Raw genomic sequence first — 25,468 nt, forward strand, 5'->3', positions numbered from 1 at the left:
TCCTTAGGGCCACTGGCCCTGAATTCCCATTAACTGCTGGGTGACATATTCCAAAAAGAAATATACTCTTCACCTGACTTATGAAACTGTAACTCCTCTGTACTTCATCTTTATAATAACAATAAAAAATTGTTTAAAAAAGTTAAGTGCTGGTGGAAACCATTTCCCCATTTTTTTGGGCGCCCTGGGGTGTGGGGAGTGTGTCTGGGAGTGTGTGTTGAGCTGGCTTTGAACTCAGCTCTTGTGACATTTGAAGACCCTCGGCCTGGACGATGGGGTCTCCCCCAGAACTCGCCTTGGGTATTGGTAGGGGATCTGGGAAGTCCCCGGCCCCCAACCCCCCACACACACACTCGGAGGGCCTCAGCCCAGCACTCACCGAGGATGCGGACCTGCGTGATGGCGCCATGCAGGCCGAAGAACATCCAGAGTGGCTGCGAGACATCCACGCACAGCTGCATGCCCGCGGCTGCGCCGTTGTGACTCAGGTGCAGCTCGCCGTCGGCATTGACCACCAGGCCCAGGATGTCGCCGCTGTGCAAGGGCCCGGGCACGCGGCCCACGGCCCAGAACTCCTTGCGGTCCACCAGGGCTTCGGGGCTGAAGGGCAGGTCGGCGGGCCGCAGCGTGCTGGGGTCGCACGTGGTGACGCCGAAGGAGAGCGCGCCGGGCCGCGCGCCGCCCCCGCCGCTCGCGCGCGTGACCTTAATGAAGATGGTCTCGGCCACGCGCACGGGCCGGCTGGTGAAGACGAGCGCGCGCTCGTCGCGCCCGTGCTCCAGGCGCGCTACCGTCTGCTCGTCCAGGATGCGGACGTGCGCGCCCGCGCGCAGCGCGTGGAAACGCAGGTCGCCGTCGAGCTGCGCGGGCAGCGCGCGGCTGTGCTGAGAGTTGAGCGAGTTCTGCGGGATCGGGCAGGCCGAGGCCGGCGCGCTCCCGTCGCCGTCGCCCTCGCCGTCGCCCTCGCCGACGGGCACGTTGAGGTCGCACAGGCTCACGGAGAGGCGCGCGTCGTCCGCCTCGCGGCGCAGCGAGGGCCGCCGCAGCGCTGTGAAGGAGCGCGGCCGCAGGCAGTCGGGGGGCACCAGCTCGCTGTCTGCGGCGGGGAGGGCGGGACAGGGGTGGGGGGGACAGCCGTCAGGTCACGGGCACCGTCAAGGTCAAAGGTCACTGCCAAGGTCACCGCCGCCAACCCATGCCTGCGCCCCGACTCAGCTGCGTTTCAAGTAGGCGCCACTGACACACTTAGCAAATGCTTAACACATAAAACAAAAAATGCCGTGACACGAGGGCAGCACGGTTTAAATAACGGCATGGGGCCAAGGCCATCTCCTGGCTTCTGAATGCTAACAGCAGGCCGGGCTTTCTCTGTACCAGGTGCACTTATTGTCTGCAGCAAGAGTGCAAGTGTGTGCGCGTGGGGGGGGGGGGGGTGCGCGCACGCGCGTGCGCGTCATACCTGGACCCTATCCCTTAGCTTTTCCGCTCAAGGCTGCTGCTCTAGTACTTGAGCCACACCTTCCACTTCCAGTTTGTTTGGGGTTTTTTCCTGGTTAATTTTAGATAGAAGCCTCTCATATTTGTCTGCCTGATCTTCAGAATTCAGCCTCCTGAGTGGCTAGGATTACAGGAACAAGCCACCAACACCAACGCCTGGCTTTCTTTTTTCTCTTTACTCCTTTTTTTTTTTTTTAGGCAATAGGCCCTAGGTTGATTCCTAGCACTTCCTAGGAGGTAAATTTTTTTCTTAAGTTTCAATCTCCCAAGGGGTAACGTTGTCCAAAAAGAAACGTACTCTTTATCTGACTTATATGACTGTAAACCCATTGTACGTCACCTTTATAATAACAACAAAAAAAAAAAAGTTATGCTGGGCACCGGTGGTTCACATCTGTAATCCTAAGTACTCAGGAAGCTGAGATCTGAAGATCACTGTTTGAAGCCAGCCCAGGCAGGAAAGTCTGTGAAACTCTTATTTCCAGTTAATCACAGGAAAAAAAACAAAAAACAGAAGTGGAGCTGTGGCTCAAGTAGTAAGAGTGCTAGCCTTAAACAAAAAGGAGCTCAGGGACAGAGCCCAAGCCCAGAGTTCAAGCCCCAGGACCAGCAGAAAAAAAAAATGTTTTAATTAAAACACAAACACACACTCAACCTCTGGGGATCTTCCATCTTTAATCCAGCACCTAGAACAATGTCACATTCATAGACAAATCTTCTGTTAGGTATACACTGATCCCATCTTAACTCTGTAAGGCCAGAGGGAACCCCCACTCTCCTCTCAATCCCCTTGTGTAAACTGTCACATCTAATCCAGACAGTTATCTTTTGAGTTTACCATTGCCACATAAGGACACTGAGCTGAGGGAAGTTCAGGAAATTCATCCAAGAGCTCTTTTACTGGGACTCAGATTCTTCCTCTTCAATCAGACAAGTAATTCAAACTGTATTTTATAGGAAATACAGCTCAACAGAAAGAAAGAACTGGCTGGCTGCTCACCTCCCACAGGTGATATATTTAGATTATGAATTTGTGGACTTGGTTATGTAGTGGGCTTGTGTGCATGTGTGTATGTAGGCCTCACGCTCACATTGGGCTTTTTGTTCATAGAGGAGGGTGCTCTATCACTTGAACCATGCCTCCACTTCTGGTTTTTTGCTGGTTAACTGGAGGTAAGAATCTCTTGGTTTTTGGCTAGATTGCAAGAGTAATCTTCAGATCTCAGCCTCCAGAGTAGCAAGGATTATAGGTGTGAACAACTAACACCAGGCTTTAGTTTTGTTTTATAAAGTTTTAGCTGGTTACTTTTTTAATATAAACATTGAGTTATGCTATAGAAGTACCAATAGTCCTTTTATGGGTAATAAGCCACTATTTTTGTTGTTGTTGTTGGTTATAGGGCTTGAACTCTGGGCCTGGGCGTTGTCCCTGAGCTCTTCAGCCTAAGGCTAGCGCTCTACCACTTGAGCCACAACACCACTTCCGGTTTTCTGGTGGCTTATTTTTTTTTTTTTTTAAAGGAGGAGGCAACAATGCTGGATAGGAAATGTACTCATAACCTTACTCATGTAACCGTAACCCCTCTGTGTACAGTATTTTTACAAACTATTTTTTTTGGGGGGGGGTCCGGTCGTGGGGCCTGAGCTCTGGGCTTGGGCACTGTCCCTCAGCTCTTCAGCTCAAGGCTAGTGCTCTACCACTTGAGCCATAGCACCACTTCCGGCTTTTTATTTTTGCTTATGTTGTGCTCAGGAATCAAACCCAGGGCCTCATGCATGCAAGGCAAGCACTCTACCACTGAGCCACCTTCCCAGCCCCATACAAACAGTATTTTTACAATAAAAAGTGTATTAAAATTTTTTTATTGTGAAAATACCGTACAGAGGAGTTACAATTACATGGGCAAGATAATGAGTACATTTCTCATGAAGCATTGTTGCCTCCTCCTTTGTTTCCCCTTCTTATCCCTCCCCCCCCTTCCCCCCCCCATTAAAATCTTTTTTTAACAAAAGAGTCTTAATGGACTTTCCTGCCTGAGCTAACTTGGAACCATGATCCTTGGATCTCAGCCTCCTGAGTAGTTAGGATTACAGGTATGAGCCACTAGCACCCAGCTTGGTAATAAGCCACTTTTAAAATGTGGTAACTTTAACCTGTCTCCCAGAAAATGCACATTCTCACCAAATTCTCTGGGTAATTCTGGGTATCAGTGAACTGCACAAAGCCTTCCATGAGTGTGGACTCCAGGCTGAGAATCAGAATCCCTCTACACAGAATTGCCTTTCACTGACTGGATTCTGAACACCTCTTCCCCGTGCCAAGAGTGGCTTCCCTTCTGCTATCCAGCTCGGTGGAGGACCTTCATGATGAAAGTAACTTGCAGCGTCATAAATGTCTCTGCATTTCATCCTGAAAACAGCCCATAGAGGCAGTTCCATCTTATGGGTAACACTCAGGGGAGCTGTGCCAGCACCCAAGCAGTAGATCCAAGATTGGGGAAGGTCTCCTCAGCCCCCAATGCCACCCTCTCCACTTCCAGACTGTCCTTTGGCAAAATCCATGTCCCCATTTGGTCTGGCATCACACCATGACCCAAATTGAGCCCAGTTCTTTCCCAGGACCCTTCTGTAAGTTTCCCTGTGCCTTATGCTAGAATTGGACTCCAGCTGAATTGTAGGATCTGTCTCTACTGCCTCCCAATTCTCAGCCCCACTCCCTGTCCCTTCCAAAAACTGTGTTGTCTGGGCCTAATGAGGTTTGGGTGCTGGCCCCTCCCCCAAGTTTCCTGCTGCTCTAGAAACCTCCTGGGGCCTGGCTGGTTGGGGCTTCCCAGAATTGCATTGGCAAGGAGGAGGGAGCCAACCGGAAAACGTGATTATTCCAGGGAATTGACTCTGACAGCAGTGGTGCAGAGCGGCTGGGGGCTGCGTGGAGGCAGAGGCGAGGGGCTTGCACTGAGAGGAAACACAGACAGCAATGGTGGAGAGTCCAAAAGACCTCGGGCTGACCTGCTCCCTGCTCCCTAACCCCTTGGGGATTCCAGTCACGGCCCCCTGGGAACTCCTAGGAGTTAGAAAAGTCAAGGAAGGGAGAGGAAGGGCAAGGAAGGGATCAGTCACTCAGAGACGCCCAGCTAGGGCATAGGAGAGCATGAGTATAGATGCCCCGTCCTCAGGAGTCAGTTCAGAGTCCTGGAACAGGGAAGGCCATGATGGGGTAGCACCAGTGAAACTAGGGGACACGGACTCCCTGGAAGGAAGTCAGTAAACAAGAAGGGCCTGGTTCTCTGAATGAAACTGGAGGTGAGCTCGCCCCTTAAGGAGCCTTCTGTAGAAGAAGGCTCCTGAATATGTTCATTTCAGGTGTCACTGTGGCTCAGACAATCTGATTCACTGCTGAGCAAATCTGTTTTCAAGAAAGCTTCTCAGGAAGCAGAGGTAGGAGGATTTTTACCTGCCCCAGCAAAAGCATAAGACCCTACCTGAAAAGTAAACTAAAAGCAAAAGAACTGGCTCCAGTGAGGTCCTAAGTTTAATCCCATTGTCACCAAGAAAAGTAAAGGCTTCACATAATGAATCTGAGGTCATCATCCTGGGATTCAAATCCTGCCATTTCCTTACGACAAGATTCTATGACCTTAGACTGGTAGCTTCACTTCTTAACTTCCTTCCTTTAGCAGTGAGAGCTACTGAGTTACAGAAACTCTGCATTCTGACTCTCACCTTAGAAGGGGTGCTGGGCAACCTTGCATGTAATCATCATCAGGTTAATATGTGCTGTCATTGTTAGTATTATTTACATGCCATGGGGTTCAGAAGAAAGTGCATGAGCTTTGGGGTGTGTCATGCCTGGCTTTGAATGTCCTATCTAGAATGTCTGCTGTAAACAGCTTCCTTTCAGCATCATATGGTTCACCTAGAGGCAGTGGTGCCTGTTCTAACAGTGTGACAGAGGTAGGGGAGCAGAAGAGCCCTTGGAACCCAGAAGGTCCCTGATAGCTTCAGATATTAGCATTTTCTTAGGCTGTTTGTTAACCAATGTCAAGTCTACCTGTACTTAGCCCATCAACGTTTTGAACTCCATCAGTCATGGTAAGCACCCAGGAAATATTCTTTTTTTTTTCTTTTTGGGCAGTCTTGGGGCCTAAACTCAGGGCCTAAGCACTGTCCCTGAGCTTCTTTGGCTCAAGGCTAGCACTCTACCACTTGAGCTAGTTCTACTTCCAGCTTTTTCTGTTTATGAGGAATCAAACCAGGGCTTCATGTATGCTAGGCAGGCATTCTACCACAAAGCCACATTCCCAGCTCCCCAGGAAATAGTCTTACATCTGTAATCCTAGCTACTCAGGAGGCTGAGATCAGAGGATCACAGTTGAGGCCAGCCCACGCAAAAAGTGAGACCTCATCTCAACCAATAAAAAGCTGATGTGGTGGCTCAAACCTGCTATCCCAGCTGTGTGAGAGGTATAAATAGAAGAATTGAGGTCTAGGTTAGCTCAAGCAAAAAGTAGGACCTTATTTGAAAAATAATGAAAACAAAAAGGCTAAGGGTATGGTAGGGTGCTTACCTGGCAAGTACAAGGCCCTGAGTTCAAACCCTAGTACTGCTGAGAGAGGGAGGGGAGGGAGAGAAAGAGAGAGATACCCACCCTGAAGAAGCTAAAAATAATGCAGATTAGAGGATTGAGAGAAGAGGCTGGGAAATTAGCCTCTTGCTTGAAATACTGCAGAAGCAGGGAGCTGAGAGGACCTGGAAACAGCTAAACATGGCAAGAGGTCCCAGTATCAGTGCCTAGCCCCAAACATCTTCTAACCTTTCCCCTCTACCTCTAGGGCAGGAGCAGCTGCAGACAGCCAGTGGGCTCCAAAATAACTGTCCCATCAGTGGGCCAGCTGCGCAAGGCCTGGAATAGATGAAACTCGAGAGGCAGAGCACCCTCCACATAGCAGACAAGTGGCCAAGATCCTCAGTAGGAGCCAACGCCAACCCAGGGTCAGGGTCACGTCCAGCCCCAGTCTGAGGAGAACACCTTGGGACAGCTCAGGACCGCACCCTGGGCTGCAGCCTGGTAAACAAGGGGGAGGGGAAGCTTGAAACCACAAGCAACAGGGCAGTGCTACGTTTAGAAACTAAGTTATGCAATCAGTGTTGGGGCATGCTGCCCATCTGGAAGCTGGGGAGGGGGGGCAGGGGGCACAGGGCTGTGAGAGGAGATGCATGTATGTCAAGTCACCAACTCCTGCTGGTCCTGGGGCCTGGCTGTAGCTCCACAGGTACCCTGGGTCAGAGCAGAAATAACCAGACCTAGAGAAGTCTGGACCTGGGTCCTGGGTCACCAGCTGGAAGAGCCCGGGCTTAGAGGCATGAAGATATCTGAATATGATTTCATTACAAGTCTTTACATCTTGGATTGAGCAGGATCTCAGGGTGCCCGGGGAGCGATGGAGTTAAGAAATCATGTACTCTGCCAAGTTCTTGCTAGAAAGGCCACTATCCTTTCTACCCCTGAAGAAACACAGTAATTAGAAACACTCCTCCTTGGAGCTGGGTATGGTGGTGAATACCTGCAATCCCAGCACTGAGGAGACTGAGGAGGATCAAGAATTTGAGGCCAACCTAAGCTACATGCAAGACCCTGCCTAAAATAAGGAAGAGAGAAAAAACAAAAACAGTCAGGCACTGGTGATTCATGCCTGTAATCCTAGTTATTTCAAAGGCTAAGATCTGAGGATGGAGGTTCGAAATCAGCCCTGGCAGAAAAGTCCATGAGATTCCTCTTTCCAACCAACTAACAAAAAAGCTAGAAGCAGATATGTGGCACACATGGTAGAGCACCAGATGGAATGAAAAAGCCTAGTAACCCCTAGGCCCTGAGTTCAAACTCCATGACTGACAAAAAAAAAAAGTGAGAGCACAAGGCCCTGAGTTCAAGCCCCAGGATCTGCAAGGAAAATAATAATAATAAGTAGTAGTAGTAATAACCTCTGTTGTGTGAATCCTCTGAATCTCTTCTACGGCTAAGTGTTCCTTTTAGAACAAAGCTCTCCACCTGGGGTTGAGGTCTGGGCAGTCTCCTAGAAGAAACCAGACTGGACCTGAAGGACTGACCAGACGGCAGGAGGCATGAAGGCCGATCACTGTTGGCAAGTGCCAGGAGGCCCAGGCCCTGCCACACACGGCCAGTGAGAGACGCAGTGCCTTGGCACTGGTGCCGGGGCCTCCTTTGAGACAGGGCGGCCATCAGCGCCGTCTTGTTTGTTTGGATTCGCACATCCGGAGGGCAGCATGGGGTCACCTTTGCTGGGGTCAGTCTGCAGCCGCAGGCTGCCTGGCCACTGTCTCAGCCCCTGTTTGGAAGGCGCTGCCAGCCTTCCCAACTGTCTCCACAAACATCCTCCTGGCCCAGCATCTGACACGGGCAGCAGAAGGAGCCAGGGAGACGGGGCACAGCTGGCTCAGAGGGACAAGGGGTTTCTCCACCCCTCTGGACAGCGCCCCCAAACCCATACCCACCTCCATCTCTTCCTTTAAATCCAACCACAGGAAGGCTGGGAGAAACAAACAATTTCTGAGGGGTGGAAAGAATGGTCCACAATCAATTGCAGTCTCAACTTTGATTTCTAGAATCTTCAAGCCAGAGGATCTTATAGATTCTCAAACTCTAGCGGTCCTGAACCATTAAAACAAAAAAATGTGCCAGTAACCAAGGCTTGAACTCAAGGCTAGCTCTACTTATGGTTGGTGCTCTACCACTTGAGCCACACTTTCAGTCTCTGAACTTTCTTCTTCCATGTCTTTTTTGGAGGCACTGGACTCTTTTTGTCCAATGGAAGCAGAAGCTCTGGTTGAAGTGTGTGAGGTGAGCAGAGCCCTGTCCTTGAACTCTCAGCTGCCTTAGAGAACCCTGGGGCTCCAAAGAACCCAGCTGGAGAACCACAGATCTTGTTCCAAGAAAGAATTTAGTGGGGTTTTTTTTTGGGGGGGTGGGGGTAGGAGAGACTAAATTAGGCCTTTATAACATAAAGATTAGTGGACACTAATGTCTATGAGCCTCACAGACATCTGAACTATGTGAGACATGTACCCTTCTGTCCAAAGACACCGCTCTTTGGTGGTTGGAGATTAGAGTCTCACAGAGGTGTTTATTTCTCCCCCCCAGCCCCCCACCTGGCTGGCTTCAAACCTTGATCCTCAAATCTCAGCCTCCTGAGTAGCTAAGAATACAAGCATGAGTTATTGGCACCTGATTTTTTTTTTGAATGAAAAGAAAAAATATCAAAGAGAAAGAAACCATGACCTGCATCCTCAGCAGCCTCCCCATCTCAAGGGCTAGCACAGGCTCCTTAAAGTAAAATTTGCCTCTTGGCTCCAGAAGGCAAGGCTGAGGGCAAATATTGGTTGAGCCAAGGAAGCCAAAGACTCACACAGCAGCATGGTCCTCCACTGGGGATGGTGCACGCGCTGTGAGCTAAGCTACTGCACACCCGGGAAGGAGTCCTGACCCAAGCAAGGCCTAATCTTCAGGGGTCAGGGGGCTCTCAGGAGAACCTGCCCAAGGATACCTAAGGGTCTTGTTCCTCTCTGTCCTTGATGATCAGATGGGGTGTTTCACCCAGTCCTGGGGGGCTGTGGCCTGTGGGGATAAAGCAGCCCACTGGGCTTAGCCACTGACACTCTGGTGTGCCACCAGTGTCACTGGCCATATGACCAGATGGGCTGGGAGGTCTAGATTCCAGGCTGAGTGGCTGAGGGCTGGACAGGTCGCTCCCTGAGCCTTGTGCTCTCCTAATGTCCGTCAGTTCTTCACATTAACTAGCTAGACAGCCAGGCTCTGCGGGAACTTTTCACTCCTACGATTCTTCCCCTGAGATGTACACAAGTCCACATCCATCCATCCCTGGTCCCTCCACAAGTTGCCACTGCCTTTCTACTTCACCATTCCTCTCCAGGCCTGCTGCTCACGCCCATCTCTGCTCCTGGACATGGCCCTCAGAGGGCCTACAAATTCCCCTCAGGCACTCCAGGATTTTCACCTTCTTAGGCTCCTGATCTGAAATATCTCCTATGGGAAGTCCCCCTGGATTGCTCCCAGCCTACAATACTACAGTTGTACTTTTGCAGAAATGGACTTAGATTTCCTCGTAGCAATGATAGGGCACGTCCCCTTGAAGCTGGGTCAGGGTTTTCTTTTTTCTTTCTTTTTTTTTTTTTGATGGGTCATGAGTTTTGAACTCGGGGCCTGGGTGCTGTCCCTGAGCAAATTCTTTTGCTCAAGGCCAGTGCTCTACCACTTTGAGCCACAGCACCACTTCCAGTTTTCTGGTGTTTAATTGGAGATTAGAGTCTCATAGGCTTTCTTGCTGGGGCTGGCTTTGAACCTTGATCATCAGATCTCAGCCTTCTGAACAGCTAGGATTATAGGCTTGAGCCACAGGCACCCAGCTCAGGGTTTTCAATTCTCTTTCTCCCCTATCCCCTGCAAAGTGCCCAAGCTGGGCAGAGAGGCTTATATAGAAAGCAGTCTGTGAGTGGCAGTTTTTTTGCCAAGATCATGTTTGTTCTTCCCAACTTTTTAATTTATTTTTTTAACACAGCTCTCACCTCACTCTGTAGTCCAGAGTGGGCTTGAATTTCTGATCTTCCTGCTTCTACCTCTCAAGAGCTGAGATTACAGGCATGTACCATCATCAAGTTAACATTACTGAGAGGATCAAGGAAACTTTGGGAAACTGGGAGAGGAGTTTATCTGTTCTAATATTAATCACCCCATAAAACACATGTTTATTTAGTTGTTGGCGGTCCCTCTTCCTGGAGGTAGGAAGCTGTTATTCTTGGAGATAGTAGTTAGGGCTTGGGCCAGGGATCCAGCAGGAGAGAGGGTAAGCAGCTGGGCTCCAGCCATGGGGAGGTGGTCACAGGCCTGGAGCTGGCCTCAAGACAGGGAGGAGGAGGTAACAGCTTCTGCCTCTACTTATGTATGACATAGCCCATCTGTCCATGGCCTGACTTGTGTGCACACCTATTGCTCATCTGAGGACAGGCATAGTCCAGGTCAAGTGCAGAGAGCATTAATTCCAGACAAAGGCAGAAGGGAACAGAGTCAGGCCTGGCAGGAAATCCCTAAAGGACAGAAATTGGCTTGATGCATAATCACCCCCAAGAAATACTGATCCATCTTTAGAGCCACTAGGTCAGAGAGCAACTTCTTTTACAGGAGAAAGAGCCACTGAGAAGGGAAAGAAGAGTCAGAGGGATCAGAGTTGAAGGAGAGATAAGAGGACTACAAAACATTCACACAAGCCAGGGTAATGGTCACACACCTGTACTCAGAACTCAGGTTGTTGAGGTGGGAGGAGCTTAAGTTCAAGGCCAGCCTAGGTTCTGTGATGAGTTAAAGCCAGCCTGGACACAGAAAGAAGACCCTATACAGAAAAGAGAAACAAAAGAAAAGAGGGAAGAAAGGAAGGAAGGAAAAAGGAAAAAAAGAAGGAAGGGAGGGGAGAAGGGTGTAGTGGTTTGCTGGGTAATTTGTGTAGGGAAGAGAGGAAAGAGGAGGCTAGGGAAAGAAGTGGAGTTTGAGTCTATACAGGGTGGCAGGAAGGCATATCTCAAAACACAAAGACATTGCCCTAGAAGAATAGAATGGCCAGCCTATCTCAGAACTCTTGGGTAAAAAGCTCTGTGTGTGTGTATGTGTGTGTGCGTGTGTGTCTCATTTTCACACACACACATACACAAATCAATTTAAGAGGAACAAAATGAAGAGATATTTTAATCTGCCAATTGAATTTAAGGACCATAATCAGTGCTTGAAAATGCTAGGGATTATGGTGATTTATGGCCAGAACAGGAATCAGATGGAGCCTAGGCCTTATCGGATGCAGAATAGCCTGCTGGGAAATCCAAAAGCGAGCCAACCCATTTATAGTCAAAGAAGGGGAACAGGTCAGGCCAGGTTGGGCTGCCTGTGCTCTGGCTCCAGGGTGGGACCCCACAGATTATCCACCAGGCCCCCCTTGAAGATCAGAAGCCCCACCTCCCCTGGCATGTTCCCTTCAACCTCATCTGTCTAAGTCTGGAATGTGGAAGCCCAGCCCTGGTCTCCTCTCCCAAGTAACCTTCTTGACTCCACCCTCCCTCACTGACCTGAGCCTCCGGACTTCCTGTCTTCTTTTATGTTCAAACCTGCTGGGGGCCAGGGGAGTAGGTGATGAGCTGCCTTGCTCTGGTCCCAGAACACTCAGTTCAGTCCCAGCTCGGTCACATCCCTACATGGGCAGGGCAGGCCTTCCACAGGCCTCAGTTTTCTCCCTGCCAAATGGGGATTAAAAATGCTCCCCTCCAGACCTGTTGCTTGGAGGTTAAATGAGCTAACTGGATGGAAAGCATCTCAGCAGATGGGAAGGATCTTATGACCACAACACTTAGCAATTTACTGCCCTCTCTGGGCTGTGCTGTGGTTGTGTCCCAGCGTCTGTTTCGCCTCCCTCACTGCCCAGTGAGCCTTGGGCTGTCTGGAGACAGGGCTGCTCCATCTCAGCCACCACCCGCCCACTCTTCTTCAGCTTCCCATTTGGCTACCCTCCCCTCTCCTCTCCTCTCTTGCCTCACACATAACCCTCAGCTTTGCCTACAGGCCAGGTTTAAGATTGTTCTGGAGGAGCCATGGGTGCGTTGACTCAGCCAAAGTCTCAGACCTGAGATGAGCTTGAGGGCCTTGGGGTGCTGGAGAAGAGAATTCTGCCAGGAAGGCCAGAGTGGGGATGGTGAACAAGAGTTTGCTTTGCTTGGGGATTCCCCCCTACCCCCTCCCCACACACACACACAAGGCTGGGACTTCGCAAAGAGCAGAGACAGGCTCTGTCTTCCACAGGTGGCAAAGCCTGGCATAGACACTTCACAACTGAGGAGAGTGAGGCTAGACAGGAGTCCCCAAGTTGCAGCACAGACTCAAGCTGTGGGATAGCACTGCCTCTTAGTGTCTGGCCCTGAGGACTCCAGAGCAGCAGGAAAGGGTTCACGCCAATCTTGAGTTAAGCACCGCCTTCCTTAGGATAGGTGGGGATGATTGACAGCCACTGACCACCTGCAAACTTCAAAGAAGCCCAGAGGACAGCTAATATCACCCTATACATGGCCAAGGTTGACGGGACCAGGATCTAGCCTGGGTCTATCTCCACTGCACTGGCAAATGACCTCTTCAGGTAGAGGCACACCCACACACACACACACACCAAGTACTGTCAGGTCAAGGAAGGGCTGGGCAGAGGCTGCCCTGACCGGCCTGGGCACCTCCACCAGGGACTGGCTCCAGGAACAGCCTGCTTCAGGCTCTCCACATGTCAGCATGAATGCAGAAACACTTTTATTGACTTGAAAAACAGAAAGTTCCCTGTTAGTTAATAAAAACAGCCTGGTGTTTGGGACTCAGCAAACAGAAAGAGTTCTAGAGATTAGTCCTTTCCTTCCTTCTTTTCTTCCTTCCTTTCATTCTTTTGTTCTTTTCTTCCTTAGTTTTTTTACTTTCACTGAATTAAAAAAAAAACTTTTTTGTATCAGTTCTAGGGCTTGAACTCAGAGCACCCACACTCTCAATTGATTTTTTCACTCAAGGTTGGCACTCTACCACTTGAACCACACTCCAGTTCCAAAGTTCACTGTTTTTACTCAAATAAAAGTGTTTTTTTTTTTTTTTAAAGAAAGAAAAGTTTCACTATTACTAAACTCTGAAATCAGAAGGGGGTCAGGACTCCCAACACCTTGTGGAATTTTTCTCTGCCAGGGGAAGAAGACAAGTCTGGGAGACGAGGAGCAAATGTTGGATTGGCTAGCATGGCACCCAGGATGGAGCTGGGCTGTGCACTCACTTCCTCATTTAATTTAAGCTTCCCTTCAATGCATTTACAGATGGGAACGCTGAGGCCTGGGTAGGATCTGCCTAGAGACAAAGCAAGGTTTGCCCACGGGCTGATCTGCATTCATAGTCCCTGTGGTCACACACACACACACACACACACACACACACACACTGCATTCATAGTCCATGTGGTCACACACACACACACACACACACACACACACACACACACACACACACACACAGAGTACATGTGTACCAAAATAGCAAGGTGGAAAGGATGAGAGACTGCAAGTTGGAGAATTGGCTCTAGTGCCACCTTGGGCAGCAAGTCATGGCGGAACACTAGGAAGTCAGATTCTCTGAGGCCTCTTCCAGCCTTGGCAGATGGACTGTGGCCCCAACAGGGCTCTAGGCCAGTTTGTGGTACTTCTCTACATGAGCCCAGGTTTACCCTCTCCCTCCCTCTGCAAGGACCTAACTTACACCAGGGGCCCTGGAGCGTGGAGACCAGCCTGACCCTGCTAGTGCCTTCTGCTCTCAGCTTCCCCCTCTCTTTCACCCAACATCCCTGCAGAAAGCACAGGGGTGGAGTGCGGCCACTTTGCAGCTGCACCACTCACTGCCCCAAGACTCAACCTCCCTCAATTTGTGTCTCTGTCATAATGGAGTTGGCATTCCAAAGTTGCTGAGAACTCTAAAGTCTTCCATAGGCTGTGTTACTGTGACGAGTCTGGGACAGGGGTCTGAGGCTACCATTTCTATTTTGTTTTGGTTTTCTTTTCTAGTCGTACTGAGGTTTGAACTCAATACCTCGAACAGGTGCTCTACCACTGAACCATGCCTCCAGTCCCTTTTAGATAGGTTCACACCTCTGCTCCAACACATACCTGGACTACCATCCGCCTATTTTAGGCTTCTCGTTGTGGTTGAGATGAAGGGTGCAAACCACCACACCCAGTGGGCTTCTGACACAGCCCCATGGATTTTTTTTCTGCTTGTAACTTGATCCTATATCAATCTCAGCCTGTCCTGCCACTTTGGATGACAGGTATGCATCACTGCACCTAGCTACTATGGTTGAGAAAGGGTCCTGTGGAATTTTCTGTCCAGACAAGCCTCAAACAGTGATTTTTACGTTCTTGGACATCCAAGTAGCTGGGATGGCAAGTGTAGGCCACCAGTGCCTGGCTAAAGGCGGCCACATCTGAATGTAAAGGCTGTAACTCACTCTGAGGACTTGGGCTTTCTGCTAATAAGTGACAGAGGGGCAGAGGCATCACACCTGGTGGAAATGAGCAGTGCCTGGCACCAAAAGGGAAACACAGGGGTGGTACTCACCTAGCAGCTGAACACCCCGCGTGAGGCCATAGACATCCACCAGGGCCCAGAGCGGGTCAGCCGTGCGGACCCCATTGAAGAAGAGCATGGCAGCAGAGTCATTGATGCGGTAGAAGACGCGGCCCTTCTTGTCCACCCAGAAGGCTATGATGTTGCCCTCGTTGGCAAACTCCTCAGGCAGCGCCTTGGCCCAGAAGCCACTCTGGGACACCAGGTCGGGGCAGGCATACTTGGGCAGCGAGTCGGGGTGGATACGGGACGGGTCCTTGCTTGTGAAGCCCAGCCGCAGGGCTCCACTCCAGCAGCACTGCTTCTTGGTGATCTAGTGGCAAGGAGAGGCCTCAGTCCAGACATTTGCCCTTGGTCAGACTGACCCTGCCATGCCTGACACCGCCCCCCCCCCCAGGAGACTGCTAGGCTGTGTCTGAAGCCAGTTCACCCCCCTCCCATTCCACTCATCCTCTCCCCCAGGGGGTCTTCACACAGGCTGCTGAGAGCCACTGGTCCTCAGAGCCTTCTTTGTGACACAGCTTAGGAAAGTGAGGGTGTGGGTGGGTGGGTGAAAAGGAAGGGGGGCAGGGTATTAAAGGCGGGAGTGGCTATGGGGGAGGTTGGGGTTGGGTGGGGGAGTTTGGGGGCCCACCTTCAGCCTGACTTGCTCGTAGATGAGCACTGGGCGGTTACTGAAGGTGATGGCGTTGCAGAAGCTGGCCTGCCTCTTGACGGCCTTATGGCTGAGGTCCATGAGGATCTGGGAGCCCTTGGTGTGGGGGTGAAAGAGCAGCGGCGTGGCAGGGAGCCCCCCACCGGACAGCACCTGCGGGCAGTGCTTCTGCTTGTGGTGGCATCGGTGAGAGGTGACAGGGAAGGGGCCCCCAATGGAGTCTGCAAAGAAATGACCACAGTGTCAGAGAACTTGACAGGATCAAGAGCCAGAGCTGGACCACCCACCCCGCTTCTACCTGCACCCCTCCTTGCCCAGGGAAGAGCTGTGGGCTGGGGCAGAAGCAGATGTTGCCCACTGTCCAATGTTGCCCAAATCACCACTTTTCCCATCATCCTCTCCTGCTACCATCCACACCCACCTCTCACCATCACCATCCTGATTCAGCCATTCATCTTGTTCAACACATATTCATTTTGTATCTGCTGTGTACCAGGCTCTGTCCTGGGCACTGGAGACACCAATGTGGATCCTGTCCTTTGACAGCCAAGACCCAGAAGGGACAAAGACGTGGAGGGAAATTACTGCACAAAATGGCACAATGTGGCAAGCACCCAGAGGGCCTAGCAGCAGGCCTTCCAGAGGAGGGGAAACAGAGCATCATGGAAGCTGGGCTACAGCAGCGACCCAGAAAGCCGCTGCAGGCCACTGCAGGCATGGCGCCGGTGCTGGGGGCATTTGGGATGTGCTTTCCTCCTCCTCCTCCTCCTTTTCCTCTTCCTCCTCCTCCTCTTTTTCCTCCTCCTCCTCCTCCTCCTCCTCCTCCTCCTCCTCCTCCTCCTCCTCCTCCTCCTCCTCCTCTTTTTCCTCCTCTTCTTCCTCTTTCTTCCTTTTTCTTCTGTGTGTGCATGTGCATGTGTGCGTCACTCCTGGGGATTGAAGTCTGGGCCTTACGTTCTCACTTGGCTTTTTGAATCAAGATTGGTGCTCTACCACTTGAGCCATACCTACACTTCCAGCTTAGACATAGGATTTTATGAATTTGTCTGTCTAGGCTGGCTTCAAATCTCAATCCCCAGATCCCAGCCTCCAGAGCTACCTGCTCCCTGGCTTCTTTGTTATTAACATGCATTAGTTACACAGGGGAGATGGCATTGTGACATTGCCCTCATAGATACAATGTATTCCATTCAATCTCACCCCCTCTACCACTCTCCCTTCCCTAAAATAATTTCAACAGGCCTCTTTGTTCTGTTTTCATATATGCAAACCATCTCATTTGACTGTTTCATTCACCTTCTTTGTTAGCCCAACCCCCATAAAGCTTGTTTCTCTTTCTTAACCTCTTCTAATCAACAGTTTTCATTGAAGTTCTTCATGTTATTTTCCCATGGAGTTGCAATGTGTTTCAAAATTATTCACCCATGTGTGCTTTCTTTCCTCCATAAATAACTGTTAAAACAGCCTAGAGGGCAGGGTCAGGATCCCTCATATAAACACTTGCAGGTTTCATCTAGAACACTGGGCATGGAGAACAAAGCAACAGAACCAGATTTTGAGTGACGTCTACCACTCACTGTTGTGTGACTTTGGGAAAGACATTTCCCTCTCTGACAGTTTGTGGACTCTGCACCAGTATCAGCCACTAGCATTAGCATTCTTTGGCTCAAGGCTAGCATTATATGGGCTAGAGGTATACACCGCTTCCTTTGCTCGGTGAGCTGCATCCCTGGCCATTTTGCGTGTGTGTGTGTGTGTGTGTGTGTGTGTGTGTGTGTGTGTGTGTGTGTGTGTGTGTACGCCAGTCCTGGGGCTTAAACTCAGGGTCTGGGCACTGTCCCTGGGCTTCTTTTGCTCAAAGCTAGCACTCTACCACTTGAGCCACAGTGCCACTTCTGGCTTTTTCTATTTATGTGGTACTGAGGAATCAAACCCAGGCTTTCAAGCATGCTAGGCAAGCACTCTACCACTAAGCCACATTCCCAGCCGAGACAGTCTTATAAACTTTGTTTGAGATGGCCTTGAACTCATGATCCTTATGACTCTGCCTCTCAAGTGCTGGAATTACAGTTATGCACCACTATACCTGTCTACTTCCACCTTGTCATCTTAAGAAAAGAGAGACATGGAAGGAGAGGAAAGACGGAGGTAAAGGGCTCAATATATGACATTTTGGGGTATTTCAGGTTTTGTTCCCCCTGTGACAAGACGTTAATGCAGAGAGGCATGGTCAGCATCAGGCCTGCCCAGACTTTTCCACTGGCTATCAGGGAGGGAGAAAATACAGGCAGGAGGAAGAGGAAGGGAGAGAGAAACCGGGGAAGACCAAGACCTCCCCTCAGGCTTTGGTTTATATTGCTTTGTATCTCTTTGTATTTTTGTTTGTTTGTTTTTTTGTCTGTTGTGGGGTTTGAACTCTGGGCCTGGGCACTGTCCCTGAGCTCTTCAGCTCAAGGCTAGTGCTCAACCACTTGAGCCAAGGCACCACTTCCGGTTTTCTGGTCGTTATTTGGGATAAGAGTCTCATGGACGTTCCTGCCCAGGCTGGCTTGGAACTGCAATCCTCAGATCTCAGCCTCCTGAGTAGCTAGGATTACAGGCGTGAACCACTGGTGCCCAGCTAGCTCTTTGTATTTCTTTTCTTTTTCTTTCGCCCTTTCTTTTTTCCTTCTCTCCCTTCCTTCCTTCTTTCCTTCCTTCCTTCTTTTCTCCCTTTTTTTCTCCTTTCTCCTCTGTGTCTCTCTCTGTCTCTCTCTGTGTCTCTCTGTGTGTGTCTCTGTGTCTCTGTCTCTGTCTCTCTCCCCTCCCACCCCCCCCCCATTGCCAGTACTGGGGCTTGAACTCAGGGCTTCACACTCTAACTTGGCTTTTTCAGTCAAAGCTAGAACCACCCGAGCTGTGCCTTCACTTCCAGCTTTCTTTTTTCCTAACTAATTGGAGCTGAGTCTCTCAGAGTTTCTCCAGAGCAGCTTCCTGTATGTCAGGCCCCAGAGGTGGGGTGGCATGAGGACAGTTCGCCTTGCATGCTCCAAAGAGACAAGACGTTCTGGAACTGATGGATGGTGCAAAGGCTCTGAAAGCCATCAGGCTGTGAGCACTGGAATCACTCAGAAGAACCCCAGACAGTCAGAAGAGGATTCCTGAGTGGTCTTTGACCCATGAGGAGAAGGGCAGGTCATCTCAAGAAAGGATGGTCAGAGTGAAAGGCAGAGGTGGCACTGGCTACAAGTACCTTGCTTGGAAAAGATGCTCACTGGGCTCAGGCCAGTGTCAGACATGGCTTGAATCTTGGTTTCAAAATCTACCTGCTAACAAAAGGTGGCATTATACTTTACATTGTTTAGGGAGGCATCCATATATAGAAATGAATGCTGAAGGAAAATAAAATAACTGCCGTGTCAGTGAAGAACCAACTGGCCCCTCTGTACAACGGAACAGCACTCAGCAGTGAAAAGCAATGAACTGCTGGCATGAGTAACAATGATGCTGGGTAAAATCAGACTACTTCACAGCAAAAGCCATTGTCTACAGAGCAACTGCAGGACCTGTTTCTATTACAATCCTTCATCTTCCACCCTGTCCCATCTTGACCCAAGTCCAGAAAGTAAGCTAAGTGATGGCACTCACCTGCAATCCTAGCACTTGGGAGGCTGAAGCAAGAAGATTGAGTCTGTGGCTACCTTGGGGCCAAAGTTAGTGAGGCTCCAGCTCAAAAACAGAATACAAATAAAGGGCTGGTACATGGCTCAAGTGGTAGAGCATTTGCCTCCAGGCAAGTGCCCAGGGTTCAATCCCCAACACCACCAAAAAGGAAAAAAAAGGCAGATAAATGGATGCCTAGGGAGATGGGGAGAAAGAGGAATGGATTTCTAGGGAGGCTGAGGCAACATGGAGGGTGATATGCTTATTATCCCCCGTGTGGTGCAGGCTGTGTGGGGGTGTACACGTATTAGAACTTATCACACCACACAGGTTTTTAAAAAACAAACAGGCCTGGGAAGGTAGCTTAGTGGTAGAGCGCTTGCCTAGCACGCATGAAGCCCTGGGTTCGATTCCTCAGTACCACATAAACAGAAAACGCCAGAAGTGGAGCTGTGGTTCAAGTGGTAGAGTGCTAGCCTTAAGCAAAAGGAGCTCAGGGACAGTGCCCAAGCCCCGAGTTCAAGCCCCAGGATTGGCAGGGAAAAAAAAGTCCCCATGAAACTCTTATCTCCAATTAACCATCAAAGAACCAAAAGTGGAGCTGTGGCTTGAAGTGGTAGAGCTCTAACCTTGAGCATAAAAGTTCAGGGACAGCATCCCGGCTCTGAGTTCAAGTCCTAGGACTGGCAAATAAATAAATAAAAATTAAAAAAAACAAACATTTTCTTGTAGGTAGTGAATGAACCCCCTGAGCTGGGTTGCTGACTAGAGCAGCAACTCTCTCTTCAGACTCCACCCAGAGCCCCCGGACTCACGGTAGGGCCTCAGCGCCCATCCAGATGTTTCCTCTCCTTCCTGCCAGTCCCTGTTGGGGTCCTGAAAAGTCTAGAAAAGACTGGCTCTAGGAAAGTTTGGTGAAAATACTCATGCTCTGGTGGAATGTTCCTCAGGACTTCTGTTCCACTAGGTGGTCCTAGGGTCATAGTCCCCTGCCATTTCCAGGGCTGGGGTGGGAGGGGGCAGGAGACAGCAAAGAATCCCCCTTGGCTGACAATAGAACAGATGGAGAAGGCGGTATGGAAGCAACATGCACCCAGACATGTGGACCCGCTCAGGCACACACACACCTGTGAGGACAAAGAAGGTAACCCTGCTGTTCAAGGGAACAGTGGGGAGGACTCGCTCCTCTCCCTCATCCCTGGAACCCACATCTACGTTGGTGCTGTGCACATACACATGCATTCTTAAACACATGGTCTGCAAAATGAGCCATGTAAAATACAACATGCCTTTCACACATAGGTCATTCCCATCTAATGATAATGGTAGCCATTTGCTGGGTGCCACTGGTTCATGCCTGTAATTCAAGCTACTCAGGAGGCTGAGATCTGAGGATCATGATTCTATGCCAGCCATGACAGATAAATCTGAGAGAATCTATCTCCAATAAACCAGCAAAAAGCTGGTGTGGCTCACATGGTATACTACACAGCCTTGAGTGAAAAAGCCAAACAAGAGAGAGTGGGACATCCTGAATTTAAGCACCAGTGTTGGTGCACATGTGCACACACACACACACACACACACACACACAAAGCAGCCTTTTTTCAAGGGCTTATAGGCCAATCTCTGAACTAGGAGTTTCACATACACTTCAGAGGTAGAAAGATATTTTATTTATGACAGTTCTAATCATAAGCAAAGATAGAAATTAAGTTGCCTGCCCTAGGCCTCACAGCAAGTAGGAAGTAAATCTGGTGGCCAACTCCAGCACTCTGGCTCCAGGGCCTGTATCATTAGCCATTACACACTAATAACCAAGAAATCATGGGTTTGGTATGCTGAACGTACTCCTACATGCACACTAAAATATAATCACAGCTTGTAAACATGAAAAAATAAATTCATCCATGCTCTTCTCCCCCTCCCCAGTAATCATAGCGTAGAACTGGAAGATCATTGTATTCTATTATTTTTACTCCACCTTACATATGTGTATGTTTCCAAAACACAGACATCAAATGATGCTCCCAGCCCTCAGAGATGCTGCTGGGATGAAGGGCCAGGCAGCCCACATGGAGAAAACAGGTTGACAGTTCAGAGTCCAATGCGTCTGGTACACTTCTGGGATTTTTTTCCCCAAGAAGAAGGAATGATGGGCTGTACATGATGTATACAGCTTTATTCATAATAATCCAACACTGAAACTGCTCTCATACACTTCAACTGATGAATGGATAAATTAAATGTGGCTTATCCCATGACTGCTGCTCTGTGGGAAAAATGAACAGATGACCAATGGAGCAACGGGAAGGATTACAGTGCATGCGAAGTGAAAAAAGCCAGACACAAAGGCCATTTCCTGCATGTTTCCATCTGGTGATTCTATCAGGAAAGGGCAAATCTGGAGAGGCAGACATCAGTAAGTGTCAGAGTATTAGGAGAATGGAAGAGAGTTGACCACATGAGAACCTGATGGAAGGAAGTTCTCACAGCAACAGAAATGTCTTTCCCTTCACAGTGGTAATGGTTGCACAACTTACATGGTTATCCAAAAAGTGATACATTCTCAAAGGATGAACTGCATTGCATAGACATGATGCATCAATTAAAAAGCAGCAACAAGGCTGGGAATGTGGCATAGTGGTAGAGTGCTTGCCTAGCATGTGGGAAGTCCTGGGTTTGATTCCTCAGAACCACATAAACAGAAAATGCCAGAAGTGGAGCCATGGTTCAAATGGTAGAGTGCTAGCCTTGGGCAAAAGAGCTCGGGGACAGCACCCAGACCCTGAATGGCAAAGCCTCAGGACTTGCAAAAATAAATAAATAAATAAATAAATAGCACCAACAAAACTGGGCACTTGTGGCTCACACCTGTATTCCTGACTACTTAGGAGGTTAGGATCTGAGGATCTTGGTTTGAAGCCAGCCTATCCAGAGAAATCCATGAGACTTATTTCCAGGAAATCAGAAAAAAGCTGGAAGCAAAGATGTAGCTCAAGAGGTCTGTGTTGCTTTGTATGTCCCTCCCCCACGGTATAATCCCTGTTTTCACTGTATTTGATGTTGGTATACTTTGTGGAGGTGAAGGAAAAAAAACAAATTGTTTAAATAGGGATACAGGTGGACCCATTGCAACAATGAGATGTACAAGACGTTATGTCGAAAAACAAACTTTACAACTTTGGTGGGGGGGGCGGGTGGCAGGGAAGATGGGAAGGGATGGAAAGGGATGAGAAGGGAAAACAAAGGAGGAGGCAACAATGCTTGATAAGAAATGTACTCATTACCTTGCCCATGTAATTGTAACCTCTCTGTATGGTATTTTCACAATAATAATAATAATAATAATAATCAAAGACGTAGAGCACCAGTCCTGAGTGAAAAAGCTAAGGGACAGCACCTAGACCCTTAGTTCAAGCCCCAGTACACACACACACACACACACACACACACACACACCATCAACTAGCAAGCCAGGCCTTCCTGAAGATGGAGGAAAGGGGCTAGGTTTTGCATTGTCTCAGAAGAGACCCATCCGGCAAGCCAAGTTGGGGCTGTCATTGATCACCCATCATCCAGAAGCCTCTCATGGAGATAGGTGCTGTTCGCTGTCTCCTGGGGATAGAGAGGGATAGTACTTGGACAACCACAAAGCACCACCCTGAGTCTGAGGGAAGGGAAGTCTCCTGCCTTCTCCTTTCCTAGTAGTCTCCAGGGCCAGTTGAAAGCCAGGGAGCCAGGCCAGCAGGGAGGAGCTGCTCCAGCCCCTCTCTCTGAGCTCTAGCTGGCTATGTGATCAATAGCAGGGACCATCCCTCTGGGCTGCTGGGCATCTACTGCCCCTGAACCATGAACTCATGCTATCTGGCAGGCACTAGCTGAGCTTCTAGCCCGTGCTCCTACGCTTGAGAGACCAACATGAAGCTGCCAATCCTATCTTGGAAATCAACAGGTCTCCAGTCCCCTCTTGTTCACTCTACTATCACAGCTCTCGCTGGGGTCCTGAGACTCTGGAGGCCCCATTTCTGCTTGGTCCGTCTCCTATCTCAACAGGCATGAACACGCATGAGCAGTGGGAGGACAGAAAGCAAAATAAGTAGTAATTTGAAGACAGGCCTTACACCAAAGGTCTAGAGGAGGTAGCTGGGGGTGAAAGTCCCTCTTGGTACTTCAATGGTATGTACTTTTTTCTTTTTTGAGGGTAGTACTGGGGATTGAACTCAGGACCTTGTGTTTGCTAGGCTAGTGCTCTACCACTTGAGCCACTCCACCAACCTAATGATGGTGCACTATGACTCCTTAAATGGTCCCCATTCTATGATTCGGAGAAGCTATGCACTTGAAGTCACACAGTAATTGTGGAACAGAACTGGGACTAAAACCCTGGTCTTAGCCAGGCATCCATGGCTCATACCTGTTTTCCTAGCTACTCAGAAGGCTAAGATCTGAGGATTCCAGCTCAAAACCAGCCTAGGCTGGTAAGTTCATGAGACTCTTATCTCCAATTAACCACCGAAAAGCCAGGTGCTATGGCTCAAAGTGATACAGTGCTAGCCTGACACCTAAAAGCTCAGGACATTGCCCAGGCCCTAAGTTCAAGCCCCAGGACTTGACACAACAAACAAACCAACAAACCTGGTCTTTCAATGCCATGTCTAGGGTCCTTTCCACTAATATTGGATCAGTTTCCCACAAGTCCAAGATAGTAGGCCAAGGAGGGACAGGCTGTGTAGAAATGGTACTGGTGGTCGGGATGGGGGAGCATCCCCCGCAAAGGGCTTGGATGGTAGATGTGTGAACTGCTCAACTGCTCCCCGCTGGCAGCGGTCCCAGGGAGGACCCTTCATGACAGCTTTACAGGCTTCTCAGAGCCTTGGGGGCCTCCAGGGAGATTGTGGCTGACACAGCAGAGACTCCTCCCTGCCCGGGTGTCCACAGCTCCCAGCTGGCCACATTCAGGCTGACCCCAAGCCAGCTCCAGATCACAGGCCCGCTCCTTGTGGGATCCAGGGACAGACACGAGTACCCATATAGCCACCGTCCAAGCCCTGCCTACAACTCTTGCCTTACCCAATGTCCCAGCCCAGCTGCCACAAGGAAAGATCCCTATCCTAACCCTGTGCCACTCAGCAGGCAGAGTCTTGACTTTTCCCCCGTGCTACCCCAATACAGAGGCACCCCTCCTCTCCCCTACCCCCAGGCCAGAAGCTAAGCTACACACTGAGGTCACCAGCCAGAGTTCAGAGCTGGATTTGAACCTGAGCCTGGCTGCCTCCAAATCCCAGCAGCTCAGTCTTGAATGGGGAGACCTCTGGGAGCCTCATTTTCCTCATCTGTAAAATGGTGCTGTGCCAGAGCCTTTTTATTGGGGGTGCCAGGTCTAGGGCTTAAAGTCAGGGCCTCATGCTTTTACTTTTGGCTTTTTGGCTCATGGCTGGCACTCTACCACTTGAGCCATGCTGCAGTTCCAGTTTTGTGCTGGTTAGTTGGAGATAAGAGTCTCATGGAGGGGCTGGGAAGGTGGCTCAGTGGTAGAGTGCTTGCCTTGCATGCATGAGGCCCTGGGTTTGATTCTTCAACACCACAGAAGCAGAAAAAGCCGGAAGTGGTGCTATGGCTCAAGTGGTAGAGCGCTAGCCTTGAACTGAAGAGCTGAGGGACAGCGCCCATGCCCAGAATTCAGTCCCCACGACTGACAAAAAAAAAAGTCTCATGGATTTGTCTGCCCAGACTGGCTTCAAATCTCAAATCTCAGCCTCCTGTGTGAATTGCTGCTGTTGTTGTTTTGATGACATTTCCACATAAGTAAATAATGGATCCCATATCCCATCAACATCACCCCATTCATCACTCTCCCTTATACCTCCACTCCCCTAAAACAATTTCAATAGGTTTCCTTGTTTTATTTACATACATGTAAATTAACTGCATGAGTATAGTCATCCTCATTCACACTCTTTGTAAACCCTCCCTCCTCTTGCCGCTACTCAACCCCCAAAGGAGCCCGTTTTGCTTTACTGTTACTCGTGTGTGTCTCTGTGTGTGTGTGTGTGTGTGTGTGTGTGTGTGTGTGTGTGTGTGTGTGTGTGTGTGTGTTGATTGCACTAAGGGGTTTCATCATAAGGTAGAATTTCTTTATGGGACTCTCATGAGGAGTAAATGAGATGGCATGTAAAAAAATTCAAGTAGTTGCTGTTCTTGTAATTATTATGAGCTCCATCACTTTGTACCTTCCTAACTCTATACCTTTGTTCATGCCCTTTCCCTACTCCATCCTCTTCTCTCCCTGCCCTGCCTGAGCCTCTGCAGTTCTTGTCTTTCAAGGCCCCACTAAGCCCATGCCTTCTTTTGAAGCCATGGCTGAGGACCATTGCTGGCCTCGTCATTCTCATCTTGTAAAGGTTTGTCTTATATTGTGGACAGTCGGGGAAGAGCATGAGCATTAGAGGCAAGAGGCTTTGGG

General features: G+C 49.6%; 1 protein-coding gene across 3 annotated transcripts in view; it reads right to left on the reverse strand.

Moving 5' to 3' along the window:
* Neurl1 (neuralized E3 ubiquitin protein ligase 1) overlaps nt 1–25,468 on the reverse strand; it is a 75,961-nt gene that overhangs the window by 5,862 nt on the left and 44,631 nt on the right. For all 3 annotated transcript variants that reach the window (XM_069994111.1, XM_069994129.1, XM_069994119.1), the window contains exons 2-4: nt 15,340–15,581; nt 14,697–15,018; nt 380–1,096 (exon numbers count right to left, since the gene is read on the reverse strand). In XM_069994111.1, coding sequence (XP_069850212.1) covers nt 380–1,096; nt 14,697–15,018; nt 15,340–15,581 — 1,281 coding nt within the window. The remainder of the gene's footprint in view (nt 1–379; nt 1,097–14,696; nt 15,019–15,339; nt 15,582–25,468) is intronic.

This window comes from Dipodomys merriami, unplaced genomic scaffold (assembly GCF_024711535.1).
Source record: "Dipodomys merriami isolate MVZ:Mamm:240054 unplaced genomic scaffold, mDipMer1.0.p SCAF_102, whole genome shotgun sequence".
In the NCBI taxonomy this organism is placed as follows: Eukaryota; Metazoa; Chordata; class Mammalia; order Rodentia; family Heteromyidae; genus Dipodomys; species Dipodomys merriami.